The 15,248-nt window shown below is 52.4% G+C and overlaps 1 protein-coding gene across 2 annotated transcripts in view; it reads left to right on the top strand.

Annotated features, from left to right (window-relative positions):
• Positions 1 to 15,248, top strand: part of LOC141258986 (saxiphilin-like) — a 337,568-nt gene that overhangs the window by 147,464 nt on the left and 174,856 nt on the right. Inside the window, exon 18 of one of the 2 annotated variants that reach the window (XM_073674335.1) lies at positions 10,195 to 10,379. The exons of the other annotated variant lie outside the window; for it this stretch is intronic. Coding sequence (XP_073530436.1) covers positions 10,195 to 10,379 — 185 coding nt within the window. The remainder of the gene's footprint in view (positions 1 to 10,194; positions 10,380 to 15,248) is intronic. 2 annotated transcript variants of the gene reach the window in all.

The raw sequence follows: 15,248 nt of genomic DNA, 5'->3' as shown, positions 1-15,248 counted from the left end.
ATAACAGTGCAGCCACCTGCCTCATAACAGTGCAGCCACCTGACGCATGACAGTGCAGCCACCTGACCCATGACAGTGCAGCCACCTGCCTCATAACAGTGCAGCCACCTGACCCACAACAGTGCAGCCACCTGCCCCATAACAGTGCAGCCACCTGCCACTTAACAGTGCAGCCACCTGACCCATAATAGTGCAGCCACCTGCCCCATAACAGTGCAGCCACCTTACCCATGACAATGCAGCCACCTGCCTCATAACAGTGCAGTCACCTGCTCCATAACAGTGTAGCCACCTGCCCCATAATAGTGCAGCCACCTGCCCCATAATATGGCAGCCACCTGCCTCATAACAGTGCAGACAACTGCCTCATACCAGTGCAGCCACCTCCCCCATAACGGTGCAGCCACCTGCCCCATAAGAGTGCAGCCACCGGCCCCATAACTGTGCACCTACCTGCCTCATAACAGTGCAGCAACCATCCCCATAATAGTGCAGCCACCTGCCTCATAACAGTGCAGCCAACTGACCCATAACAGTGCAGCCACTTAACCCATAACAGTGCAGCCACCTGCCTCATAACAGTGCAGCAACCTTCCCCATAATAGTGCAGCCACCTGCCTCATAACAGTGCAGCCAACTGACCCATAACAGTGCAGCCACTTGACCCATAACAGTGCAGCCACCTGCCTCATAACAGTGCAGCCACCTGCCCCATAAGAGTGCAGCCACCTGACCCATAACAGTGCAGCCACCTGCCTCATAACAGTGCAGCCACCTGACCGATGACAGTGCAGCCACCTGCCCCATAACAGTGCAGCCACCAGACGCATGACAGTGCAGTCACCTGCCTCATAACAGTGCAGTCATCTGACCCATAACAGTGCAGCCACCTGCCCCATAACAGTGCAGCCACCTGGCCCATAATAGTGCAGCCACCTGCCCCATAACAGTGCAGCCACCTGACCCATGACAGTGCAGCCACCTGCCTCATAACAGTGCAGCCAACTGCCCCATAACAGTGCAGCCACCTGCCCCATAACAGTGCAGCCACCTGCCTCATAACAGTGCAGCCACCTGCTCCATAGCAGTGCAGCCACCTGCCTCATAACAATGCAGCCACCTGCCCCATAATAGTGCAGCCACCTGCCTCATAACAGTGCAGCCACCTGCCCCATAACAGTGTAGCCACCTGCCTCATAACAGTGCAGCCACCTGCCTCATAACAGTGCAGCCACCTGACCCATGACAGTGCAGTCACTTGACCTATAACAGTGCAGCCGCCTGACCCATGACAGTGCAGCCACCTGCCCCATAACAGTGCAGCCACCTGACCCATAACAGTGCAGCCACCTGCCTCATAACAGTGCAGCCACCTGACCCATGACAGTGCAGCCACCTGCCCCATAACAGTGCAGCCACCTGACCCATGACAGTGCAGCCAACTGCCTCATAACAGTGCAGTCATCTGACCCATAAGAGTACAGCCACCTGCCCCATAACAGTGCAGCCACCTGCCCCATAACAGTGCAGCCACCTGGCCCATAATAGTGCAGCCACCTGCCCCATAACACTGCAGCCACCTGCCTCATAACAATGCAGCCACCTGCCCCATAATAGTGCAGCCACCTGCCTCATAACAGTGCAGCCACTTGCCCCATAACAGTGTAGCCACCTGCCTCATAACAGTGCAGCCACCTGGCCCATAGCAGTGCAGCCACCTGACCTATAACAGTGCAGCCACCTGCCCCATAACAGTGCAGCCACATGACCTATAACAGTTCAGCAACCTGCCTCATAACAGTGCAGCCACCTGCCTCATAACATTGCAGTCACCTGACCCATAACAGTGCAGGCACCTGCCCCATAACAGTGCAGCCACCTGCCACATAATAATGCAGCCACCTGACCCATAATAGTACAGCCACCTGCCCCATAACAGTGCAGCCACCTGACCCATGACAGTGCAGCCACCTGCCTCATATCAGTGAAGCCACCTGACCCAGGACAGTGCAGCCACCTGCCCCATAACAGTGCAGCCACCTGCTTCATAACAGTGCAGCCACCTGCCCCATAACAGTGCAGCCACCTGACCTATAACAGTGCAGCCACCTGCCCCATAACAATGCAGCCACCTGACCTATAAAAGTTCAGCAACCAGCCTCATAACAGTGCAGACACCTGCCTCATAACAGTGCAGCCACCTGACCCATGACAGTGCAGCCACCTGCCCCATAACAGTGCAGCCACCTTACCCATGACAATGCAGCCACCTGCCTCATAACAGTGCAGTCACCTGCCCCATAACAGTGCAGCCACCTGCCCCATAATAGTGCAGCCACCTGCCCCATAATATTGCAGCCACCTGCTTCATAACATTGCAGGCACCTGCCTCATAATAGTGCAGCCACCTGCCCCATAACAGTGCAGCCACCTCACCCATAACAGTGCAGCAACCTGACCCATAACTGTGCAGCTACCTGCCTCATAACAGTGCAGCAACCTTCCCCATAATAGTGCAGCCACCTGCCTCATAACAGTGCAGCCACCTGACCCATAACAGTGCAGCCACCTGCCCCATAACAGTGCAGCCACCTGCCTCTTAACAGTGCAGCCACCTGCCCCAAACCAGTGCAGCCACCTCCCTCTTAACAGTGCAGCCACCTACCCCATAACAGTGCAGCCACCTGACCCATAACAGTGCAGCCACCTGCCTCATAACAGTGCAGCCACCTGACCCATGACAGTACAGCCACCTGCCCCATAACAGTGCAGCCACCTGCCCCATGACAGTGCAGCCACCTGCCTCATAACAGTGCAGTCATCTGACCCATAACAGTACAGCCACCTGCCCCATAACAGTGCAGCCACCTGCCCCATAACAGTGCAGCCACCTGACCCATAATAGTGCAGCCACCTGCCCCATAACAGTGCAGCCACCTGACCCATGAGAGTGCAGCCACCTGCCTCATAAAAGTGCAGCCACCTGCCCCATAACAGTGCAGCCACCTGCCCCATAATAGTGCAGCCACCTGCCTCATAACAGTGCAGCCACCTGCCCCATAACAGTGCAGCCTCCTGCCTCATAACAATGCAGCCACCTGCCCCATAACAGTGCAGCCACCTGCCACTTAACAGTGCAGCCACCTGACCCATAATAGTGCAGCCACCTGCCCCATAACAGTGCAGCCACCTTACCCATGACAATGCAGCCACCTGCCTCATAACAGTGCAGTCACCTGCCCCATAACAGTGCAGCCACCTGCCCCATAATAGTGCAGCCACCTGCCCCATAATATTGCATCCACCTGCCTCATAACAGTGCAGACAACTGCCTCATACCAGTGCAGCCACCTGCCCCATAACAGTGCAGCCACCTGCCCCATAAGAGTGCAGCCACCGGCCCCATAACTGTGCAGCTACCTGCCTCATAACAGTGCAGCAACCTTCCCCATAATAGTGCAGCCACCTGCCTCATAACAGTGCAGCCAACTGACCCATAACAGTGCAGCCACCTGCCCCATAACAGTGCAGCCACCTGCCTCATAACAATGCAGCCACCTGCCCCATAACAGTGCAGCCACCTGACCCATGAGAGTGCAGCCACCTGCCTCATAACAGTGCAGCCACCTGCCCCATAACAGTGCAGCCACCTGCCCCATAATAGTGCAGCCACCTGCCTCATAACAGTGCAGCCACCTGCCCCATAACAGTGCAGCCACCTGCCTCATAACAATGCAGCCACCTGCCTCATAACAGTGCAGCCACCTGCCTCATAACAGTGCAGCCACCTGCCCCATAACAGTGCAGCCACCTGCCTCATAACAGTGCAGCCACCTGCCTCATAACAGTGCAGCCACCTGCCCCATAACAGTGCAGCCACCTGCCTCATAACAGTGCAGCCACCTGCCTCATAACAGTGCAGCCACCTGCCCCATAACAGTGCAGCCACCTGATCTATAACAGTGCAGCCACCTGCCCCATAACAGTGTAGCACCCTGAGGACTCGGCTGCTACAGGGGTATTGCACCTCACTCCAGAGGTGTGGTATTCCACTCCCGGGTAAGGATGGAGTGTGGGACTGAGCTCAGACAGCTGCATGCACTACACTCATCCCATTTCCGGGGGACAGAACTACGGGACTCCCACCAGTTAGATGTGCAGGTACGACAGCGTGTGTCCCTGGCTGGAGTGGGAGGGGGGGAGGAACATCCCAGTAGTGTAGGGGCAGATAGGGGAGGGACTCTGGGCATAGAGGTAGGAGCCCATTGGGTGCTAGTCACCTGGGCTCACACATAGAGGGAGTATATATGGTGGGCACCATCTTAGGACAGTGTCAGTCAGACTGAGGAGGAGCAGAGCAGAGGAGCTCAGCCAGGAGGGCTGACAGGGAGCTGTGGCTCCGGCTGGGCCCAGCTCCAGGGCCAGGCCTGTAGTGGAGAGAAGGAGGAAGTAAGGCCCAGAGACACAAGACAAGAGGGAACCCTAAGATCCCAGAAGTAAACCAGAAGGGTGAAGGGTTGGCAGAAACGGGTACCGGAACCCTAACTGGCAGAGGCTAATGATCCTTAGCCAGGAACCGGAGGTCGTGGTTAAGTTTTGCCACGACCCTCACCACATCCACCAGGAAGGCACACCACGAATAGGGTCAGGAAAGCCAGAGAAGGTTTTACCACCAAGAGGCCCGAGGGAGCCGGACAAAGGTGGATCCCTGGTGGGAACGGCCAGCAGAGAGAGAGAGAGAAGGGAGCTCAGGACCACGCTCTGGATTGCCTGGGAGTTGGCCGAGTCCCACACCTGGTGGACGCAGCACGGCTCGGGTGGTCACTCAAGGCCGGAGTGACCGGAGCAACACCTGTGAGTAAAAACCCTGAAACTGCATCACCTGTCTCTGAGCTTCCTTGCTGCACCATCACAACCACCAACTTCCACATCTGCTGCCCTGAGGCCATACCCCTCCCGTTGGGGGTTATACCATCCTTGCTGCACAAACCTACCACCGGCCTCAGCGGTCTGCTCTGCAGCGGCGGCCTCCTAGCCGCAATCAATGGGTGGCGTAGTCGGCACTCAAACAACATCTACAAAGACTGCCACACACTTAGTTTGACCACCCTGGGCACGGACCGGGTCACCGCCACAAGGACTACTACCCCTATCCAGATCCGGCTCCGGGTGTCTCTTGAACATGGCCCAGGGGGCGCGTCAACTTTGGCGTAGTCGGCAGGATTTCGTGCCCGCAACCACCGGGTACTGCGTGCCTGAAGAAAAGTTCGCATTTACCGTAAAAAGGAGTCTCCCGCCAATTCCGGAGGGTCCCCGCCATCGGACGCCCTCTCGGGTCGTTTCCCGCCGTTTGCCCGCCATCTGCAGCCTTTTCCCGCCATCCACGGAGTTTCCCGCCATAAAGAGACAATTCCCGCCATCTGAGACGATTTCCCGCCCTGGCCGAGCGGACGCCATTATGGGCGTGCCAGAGGGTGGCAAGAGGCCACCTCCCATCGTGGGCCAGGTCCAGGAATGGCGCCAAAAGCGGAAACCGCCCCCACCAGCAGAGACTGCAATGGTAGAAATGTCCATCAGCGTGAGAGGGCTGCCCCTGGAACTGACAATCACCAAGTTGCCCCAGTACCGCCCTCAGTATGGGCGGATCAAGAACAAAAGAGAGAGGATGGGTGCAGCCTGGAGGAGTCTGGAGAGAACGCACCCGGAGATGGAGGGAGAGTCAGGCAGCACCGACCCGATGGTCAGGAGCCTGCTGCAGGCCGCCACCCCAGAAGGCCTGGTGGAGATCCTGGCACAGCTCCCCAAAGATCGGGAGCATGCACAGACCGCGCTGGAGGGCTTGGCTCGGAAGATGGCCCGAGTGCAGCAAGAAGTACTGGCCGAGTGGAGCAGAGAAATGGCCCTGCAGGCTGGAACCCGCCAGCATAGGACGCCACCCGCAACGAGGAGCACGCCTGCCTCTGAGGATGGTGCAGGAGGGACGAAGGCCGGAGACGACGCCGTGGAAGGAGCTGAAGAGATGGAAGCAGGTAAAGGGGACGTCATCACCCCGAGCCCAGAAGCCGTAAGCCTGCCCCAGCTCCCCGTCGCAGAGCCCGAAGTCCCACTGATCGTTCCTGTTACTACACCGCCACCACTCAAAACTAGGCCTCAAGCGGCAGGAGCCGCGGCCACGCCCCCTGTGACGTCACACGCCTTGACCCTGAGCGCGGCCAAGCAGGAAACGCCACCGGCCTGGTCGCAAGGCCGAGTACCCCCGGGCGCCGCCGTCTCCACAGTGCCCTTCACCTTTAGGGTGCCACCGGCCTGGTCGCAAGGCCTGGTGCATCCGGGCGCCGCTACCACCACCGCGCCCTCAACCTCCACTGTGCTACCCTTGGGTGAAGACCTGTTCACGCAACATACTTGCCCGGATGGGCAGCCCTTTGAGTGGCCACCGGAGTACCTCAATCTCCGACTCCGGAAGGAAAGACCCCTATGTGAGCCCCTGATCCCGGCTCCGGCGCCCGCCAAGATAACCCCACTCCCGTTGGAGGAGGCGCAGTTCGAATGGGACCCCACCGGCGAAAACCTCATGGGGTTCACCCAAGAGACCCGGGCGGCCGCAGCCCAGCGTGCGGAGTGCTGCCGTCAGCAGCTGGAGGTCTTTCAGAGGGAACGGCGAGAGAGGCGGATCCGCGAGGAGCGGCTGCAGGTCCAGAGCGCGGAGCAGAAAAGCCGGACCCGGCGAGACCGCCGTGCGGCCCACGGTCCCCGCGCCACCGGGACTGTCATCAAGTTCCAACTGGAGCATGGTTGGGGCTTTATCAGGGATCACAGAACCCCCGGCGACGTCTTTGTCACCCGCAGGGATGTCGAGTCTCATCTGCCGGAGGGACACCGTGGTCGTGACCTTTACCTAGGTGACGAGGTCACCTTCACCCGGCATCAGTGTGCCAAAGGACCGTACGCCCTTCATGTGCACCGATTGACGGAAGAAGAGCTGCGGTATGGAGGAGAACAAGAGGACCCGGACGGGTCTGAAAATTACCTTCAGGAAGGAGCAGGAGGGCATCGTTACCACTGAACGGTAAAGAGAACTGTATAAAGTTACCCGTCGGGGTATGAGAACTGTTACAAGAACTGTTATGTGAATTGCTGCTAAGTGAAGTGTGGTCCCCGTTGGGACTAGTGTGAACTGTTACCTGTGTGCCCCTTTTCCCCACAGGCTGAGGACTGTGAGCAGCCATCCCTTATCCCCACTGACCGAGGACTGAGAGCGGTCGTTCTTTCCCTCTACCTGGCCGAGGACTGAGAGCGGCCATAACCTGTACATAGTTGCGCTTCCCAAGGCGCCCCCTACCGGTTTTATAGGAAAACTGCTGTTTTCTTCTAGTGACTGTGGCCCTTTACCTGGTCACAATTTGCACAGTGGCCAGAAGCTTAAGAACATTTTATATGAAAAGTTTTATATCAAAAGTTATATTGCTAAAATAATATATGAGAAGTTACCTGTCATATTATATGTGTTTATAATGTTTTATATGTTAGTGTATGTTTTAAAAAGTTTGTATGTTTTGGTATGTTTTTATTCTTTTACAGCCCGAGGACGTGCTGTGATTTACCAGGGGGGAATGTAGCACCCTGAGGACTCGGCTGCTACAGGGGTATTGCACCTCATTCCAGAGGTGTGGTATTCCACTCCCGGGTAAGGATGGAGTGTGGGACTGAGCTCAGACAGCTGCATGCACTACACTCATCCCATTTCCGGGGGACAGAACTACGGTACTCCCACCAGTTAGATGTGCAGGTACGACAGCGTCTGTCCCTGGCTGGAGTGGGAGGGGGGGAGGAACATCCCAGTAGTGTAGGGGCAGATAGGGGAGGGACTCTGGGCATAGAGGTAGGAGCCCATTGGGTGCTAGTCACCTGGGCTCACACATAGAGGGAGTATATATGGTGGGCACCATCTTAGGACAGGGTCAGTCAGACTGAGGAGGAGCAGAGCAGAGGAGCTCAGCCAGGAGGGCTGACAGGGAGCTGTGGCTCCGGCTGGGCCCAGCTCCAGGGCCAGGCCTGTAGTGGAGAGAAGGAGGAAGTAAGGCCCAGAGACACAAGACAAGAGGGAACCCTAAGATCCCAGAAGTAAACCAGAAGGGTGAAGGGTTGGCAGAAACGGGTACCGGAACCCTAACTGGCAGAGGCTAATGATCCTTAGCCAGGAACCGGAGGTCGTGGTTAAGTTTTGCCACGACCCTCACCACATCCACCAGGAAGGCACACCACGAATAGGGTCAGGAAAGCCAGAGAAGGTTTAACCACCAAGAGGCCCGAGGGAGCCGGACAAAGGTGGATCCCTGGTGGGAACGGCCAGCAGAGAGAGAGAGAGAAGGGAGCTCAGGACCACGCTCTGGATTGCCTGGGAGTTGGCCGAGTCCCACACCTGGTGGACGCAGCACGGCTCGGGTGCTCACTCAAGCGCGGAGTGACCGGAGCAACACCTGTGAGTAAAAACCCTGAAACTGCATCACCTGTCTCTGAGCTTCCTTGCTGCACCATCACAACCACCAACTTCCACATCTGCTGCCCTGAGGCCATACCCCTCCCGTTGGGGGTTATACCATCCTTGCTGCACAAACCTACCACCGGCCTCAGCGGTCTGCTCTGCAGCGGCGGCCTCCTAGCCGCAATCAACGGGTGGCGTAGTCGGCACTCAAACAACATCTACAAAGACTGCCACACACTTAGTTTGACCACCCTGGGCACGGACCGGGTCACCGCCACAAGGACTACTACCCCTATCCAGATCCGGCTCCGGGTGTCTCTTGAACATGGCCCAGGGGGCGCATCAACAGTGCAGCCACCTGACCTATAACAGTTCAGCAACCTGCCTCTAACAGTGCAGACACCTGCCTCATACCAGTGCAGCCACCTGACCCATGACAGTGCAGCCACCTGCCCTATAACACTGCAGCCACCTGCTTCATAACAGTGCAGTCACCAGCCCCATAACAGTGCAGCCACCTGACCTATAACAGTGCAGCCACCTGCCCCATAACAGTGCAGCCACCTGACCTATAAAAGTTCAGCAACCTGCCTCATAACAGTGCAGACACCTGCCTCATAACAGTGCAGCCACCTGACCCATGACAGTGCAGCCACCTGCCCCATAACAGTGCAGCCACCTGACCCATGACAGTGCAGCCACCTGCCTCATAGCAGTGCAGCCACCTGACCCATAACAGTGCAGGCATCTGCCCCATAACAGTGCAGCCACATGCCACATAACAGTGCAGCCACCTGACCCATAATAGTACAGCCACCTGCCCCATAATAGTGCAGCCACTTGACCCATGACAGTGCAGCCACCTGCCTCATAACAGTGCAGTCACCTGCCCCTTAACAGTGCAGCCACCTGCCCCATAATAGTGAAGCCACCTGCCCCATAACAGTGCAGCCTGCCCCATAACAGTGCAGCCACCTGACCCATGACAGTGCAGCCACCTGCCTCATAACAGTGCAGCCACCTGCCCCATAACAGTGCAGCCACCTGCCCCATAACAGTGCAGCCACCTGCCCCATAGCAGTGCAGACACCTGCCCCATGACAGTGCAGCCACCTGCCCCATAACAGTGCAGCCACCTGCCCAATGACAGTGCAGCCACCTGCCCCATAACAGTGCAGCCACCTGCCCCATAACAGTGCAGTCACTTGATTCATTTCAATACAGCCACCTGTACCTAACAGTGCAGTCACCTGACCCAAAAACAGTGCAGTCACATGTAGTGCTGTAAACTAGTGCAGCCACCTGCCTCATAACTGTACACTTTTCTACTTCTATAATAGTAATTTCAGTAGTACCAATAAAATACCTTCAAGGTATCTAGATTGGAAAAAAAGCACAAGACGGAGGGATAAAAATATGTACAAAATGCCACATCCATCATTCTATAGTTCTCATGAAAATAAAAACAGTAAACGAGCCTCACTTTAGTCACACTGGTCCTCTGAAGTAACACCTTAATAGCTAAAGTGCATAGGGTAATTCACATTGGAGGAGAATGTTAGAGAAGCCACACTTACATCAATGGAGTGCTCAATGGATGTGCGGTACATTTGACAAATTTATACCCAATTCAGAGTCTGACTAATGCGTGTGATTCTCACTGATTACTAATGAATAATGTATACAATTTGTGTTATTTTGTCCTTCAGGAAAAAATCCGGCACTTTGGGCAAAGGATTTAAAATCCACAGATTTTGAGCTGTTATGTCTTGATGGATCTCGTGCCCCTGTCAGCGACTACAAAAAATGTAAACTTCTAGCAGACCACAAACAAATTATGGTTTCTCGACCGGAGAGTGTCAGTGATGTTGTAAGAATTTCACTTAATCAGCAAGTAAGTATCTCAATATGACTTTAAAAGTTTCTGAGCCAATAAGGATGCTTTCACATTGCGTTCTTGCCCACGTTCAATGGTCCCATCGGGCTTGCATCCTACTGGAAGCGAACACTCAGACACAGTCTACACTACATTTGAGTGCCCGCTTCCAGTAGGTGTATATGCCCGAAAATGATGTACGACAGTGCAAATGTTGACTCTGTCAGCACCATTATAATCTATTGCCCTGTTGGCACATACAGTGCTGGCCAAAAGTATTGGCACCCCTGCAATTCTGTCAGATAATACTCAGCTTCTTCTTGAAAATGATTGCAATCACAAATTCTTTGGTATTATTCTCTTCATTTAATTTGTCTTCAATGAAAAAAACACAAAAAGAATTGTCCTAAAGCCAAATTGGATATAATTCCACACAAAACCTAAAAAAGGGGGTGGACAAAAGTATTGGCACCTTTGAAAAATCATGTGATGCTTCTCTAATTCGTGTAATTAACAGCACCTGTAACTTACCTGTGGCACCTAACAGGTGTTGGCAACAACTAAATCACACTTGCAGCCAGTTAACATGGATTAAAGTTGACTCAACCTCTGTCCTGTGTCCTTGTGTGTACCACATTGAGCATGGAGAAAAGAAAGAAGACCAAAGAACTGTCTGAGGACTTGAGAAACCAAATTGCGAGGAAGCATGAGCAATCTCAAGGCTACAAGTCCATCTCCAAAGACCTGAATGTTCCTGTGTCTTCCGTGCGCAGTGTCATCAAGAAGTTTAAAGCCCATGGCACTGTGGCTAACCTCCCTAGATGTGGACGGAAAAGAAAAATTGACAAGAGATTTCAACGCAAGATTGTGCGGATAGTGGATAAAGAACCTCGACTAACACCCAAACAAGTTCAAGCTGCCCTACAGTCCGAGGGTATAACAGTGTCAACCCGTACTATCCGTCGGCGTCTGAATGAAATGGGACTGTATGGTAGGATACCCAGGAAGACCCCACTTCTTACCCCGAGACATAAAAAAGCCAGGCTGGAGTTTGTCAAAACTTACCTGAGAAAGCCGAAAACGTTTTGGAAGAATGTTCTCTGGTCAGATGAGACAAAAGTAGAGCTTTTTGGAAAAAAGCATCAACACAGAGTGTACAGGAAAAAAAAGAGGCATTCAAAGAAAAGAACACTGTCCCTACAGTCAAACATGGCGGAGGTTCCCTGATGTTTTGGGGTTGCTTTGCTGCCTCTGGCACTGGACTGCTTGACCGTGTGCATGGCATTATGAAGTCTGAAGACTACCAACAAATTTTTCAGCATAATGTAGGGCCCAGTGTGAGAAAGCTGGGTCTCCCTCAGAGGTCATGTGTCTTCCAGCAGGACAATGACCCAAATCACACTTCCAAAAGTACTATAAAATGGTTTGAGAGAAAGCACTGGAGACTTCTAAGGTGGCCAGCAATGAGTCCAGACCTGAATCCCATAGAACACCTGTGGAGCGATCTCAAAATGGCAGTTTGGAGAAGGCACCCTTCAAATATCAGGGACCTGGAGCAGTTTGCCAAAGAAGAATGGTCTACAATTCCAGCAGAGCATTGTAAGAAACTCATTGATGGTTACTGGAAGCGGTTGTTCGCAGTCATTTTGGCTAAAGGTTGTGCAGCCAAGTATTAGGCTGAGGGTGCCAATACTTTTGTCTGGCCCTTTTTTGGAGTTTTGTGTGAAATGATCAATGATTTGATTTTTGCTTCATTCTCTTTTGTGTTTTTTCCTTGCAAGTAAATTAAATGAAGATAATAATACCAAAGAATTTGTGATTGCAATCATTTTCAGGAAGAAACTGAGTATTATCTGACAGAATTGCAGGGGTGCCAATACTTTTGGCCAGCACTGTATGCCCAAATCCCATTTTGTGAGGGGTACAGACACAAGCCCCAACGGGACCACTGAATGTCGGTAAGAACGCAATGTGAAAGGAGCCTAAGGCAAAAATTAAATTCATTGTGGTAAAAAGTTATCTATTTTGTTCTCTACATGACAAAGTTTTATATAATCATGATAATAACACACATTAGGGAAGTTAGAATCTGTTGAAATTCAAATTTGCCAGACTTGGTGAATTTTTCCAAAAATCTTTCAATCGCTTTAATCCAAACACAGCCTTAGTAATGGTAAAATAACTAGTGTTGAGCCACCCCCGTAGTGTTCGAGTTCGGTTCGGTTCATCGAACACCCGTATGTTCACCGAACTGTTCGTCGAACTGTTCGTCGAACACCGTCGAACACCGTTAAAACCAATGGCAGGAAACAAAAACACATAGAAACACATAGAAAGCACCTTCAAAGGTGTCCAAAAGCTGACAAACTGCTCAGAAGACACAACTAACACATGGAAAAGTGACAAGTACATATAGTCATGCGAAAAGAAAAGAGGTGGAGGAGTAAAAGGAGGGGAAGACACAGATATAGGCATGTCATGCCCTTCTAAAACCAAAAAAGTGCGAAGCCGACACGGCCAGGCCGTTCCTGCCCGTGCGACCTCCGTGTCGCCGAGTTTGTGCCAGAGCCGCAGTGGACCCTGACGGCCAGCCCCCCTCTCCCAATACTGGTGCTTGTCCTCTGGTGGGTCGAGCGAGCCCCCCTGCGGTGGAGGCAGGTCTAATCTTTTTAATTTAAATTGTCTCTCTAATTTGAATGAATACACTTTAAATCCTTTCACAAGGATCTATTGGAGGGCAAGTCTCATGCCAGCAGCCGCGTAATTCCAGCTCCAGTAGCGTCCACTAAAGCTGCTGCAGTTAAAAAGGTTTTAAAGGATCGAGCTTGGCGGTCCACCGCAAGGCTTCCTACCGCCAGTCCCAGCCCCTGTGCCTTGGAGTGCCTCCCCGATGCTCTTCACTGAGTGTCCCAGGGGCCCAAACCATTTCCTTTGAAAAAATTAAGTGTCCAAACTACAGGTGGTGTAGCTTGCTTAACAGCTGGGATAATCTGCTGACTAGCAGACACTGCTACTAGGCACAAAGTATTTTCTGGGCTAGATGCAGTTAAAAATTTGTAATTAGATACTCTCGTTGGATACTGAGAAAGCATTCCATATAATCTCCTGGCACGCCATATATTATTCTCTTAAAAAGCTTGGGGTAGGGGTCTAGGGGACCCTTTTATAGCCAAAATCACGGCCCTGTATCGCAATACGTCACCTAGGCTGAAGATAAATGGAACATTTTCATCACCTTTCATAATCACCAATGGGGCAAGGCAGGGATGTCTTCTGTCCCCTCTCTTATACATCCTAGTGACGGAGCACCTGCTCTCATCAATTCGCCATAACCCCAATATTAGTTGGATTGAGGTGGGAGGCACCGAGTACAAGTGCTCTGCATTTGCTGATGATGTCCAAGTATATATCACTCAATCACATATATCCATTCCTGTTGTTATGGCTGAAATAGATCACTTTGTTACATGGTCAAATTTTAAAATCAATGCAGCGAAGTCTGAGGCCCTCGATGTCTCCCTCCCCAAATCCACACAGGATTCCATCCAGTCCAACTTTCCCTTTGCCTGGCCCTCACAGGGTATCAAATACTTAGGAATTCGTTTTCATAGAGACCTCTCCCATCTATGTTATCTTAATTTTGGGCCCTTTATTGAACAACTCCATAGAGACCACGGTTGGCAAGTTAGAACTGTAAGATTCACTACGTGAACCACTGGTGTTTTGTGGAAAAGCACATGTACACTGTGTTCCAAATTATTATGCAAAAAGTGTTTAGGAGTGATAAGGTAAGAATTTTTTTGTTTGTCAGTTAAACTCATTGATGGTGATGCGTGTCAGGGCTCTTTTTATCACTGTAAGCAATTGCAGACACCTGTGCTAATTAGTTTGGCAGGTGTGTCCAATGAAAGCCAAGACTACTTAAGAAGGCTGTCCCACATTATTAAGCAGCCTACATTTTCTGGCAAAATGGGAAAGTAAAAGGATGTGTCTTCTGCTGAGAAGTAACAAATTGTGGAGTGTTTAGGTCAAGGCATGACTACAATCAACATTGCCAAGACACTACATACTGATCATCGCACAATCAAGAAGTATGTAGCTGATTCACAGTACACACGTGTGCGTGTTGATAAGGGCAAATTGAGGACTCTTTCCTACAGGCAATTACGTCAGGTTAAAAGAGCAGCGGCAAAAAAGCCTTGTCATAGCAGCAGACAAGTTTCTGAAGCTGCTGGTGCCTCCAACGTCCCCCGAACAACAAGATGCAGGGTCCTTCAGAGGTTTGCAGCTGTGCGTAAGCCATCCTGTCGACCTCCTCTATCCACTGTACATAAGCAGAAATGGCTACAGTGGGCCAAACAATACATGAAGACTGACTTCAAAACAATTTTGTACACCGATGAGTGCCGTGCAACGCTCGATGGTCCAGATGGATGGAGTGGAGGATGGCTGGTTGATGGACACCCCGTGCAAACACGGCTACGGCGCCAACAAGGAGGAGGTGGAGTAATGTTTTGGACTGGAATCATGGGGAGAGAGATTGTTGGCCCCTTTAGGATCCCTGAAGGGGTAAAGATGAACTCCTTAATGTATGTGGAGTTTCTCAAACAGCACTTCCTGCCATGGTTCAAGAAGAAGAACCGTTTATTCCACAGCAAGATCATTTTCATGCATGATAATGCACCGTCTCATGCTGCACATAACACATCTGCATCTCTGGCTGATATGGGCATAAAAGGGGACAAACTTATGGTGTGACCCCCATGCTCCCCTGACCTTAACCCCATTGAGAACCTCTGGAGCATCATCAAAAGGAGTGTCTATGATGGCGGGAGGCAGTTCACATCTAAGCAACAGCTCTGGGAGGGTATTCTGTCCTCATGCAAA

This window comes from Phyllobates terribilis, unplaced genomic scaffold (genome assembly GCF_046119375.1).
Source record: "Phyllobates terribilis strain yellow unplaced genomic scaffold, ASM4611937v1 Scaffold_3__8_contigs__length_932513732, whole genome shotgun sequence".
NCBI lineage: Eukaryota > Metazoa > Chordata > Amphibia > Anura > Dendrobatidae > Phyllobates > Phyllobates terribilis.
Note: the sequence above shows the minus strand (reverse complement) of the source record. Positions and strands in the feature narration are given on the sequence as shown.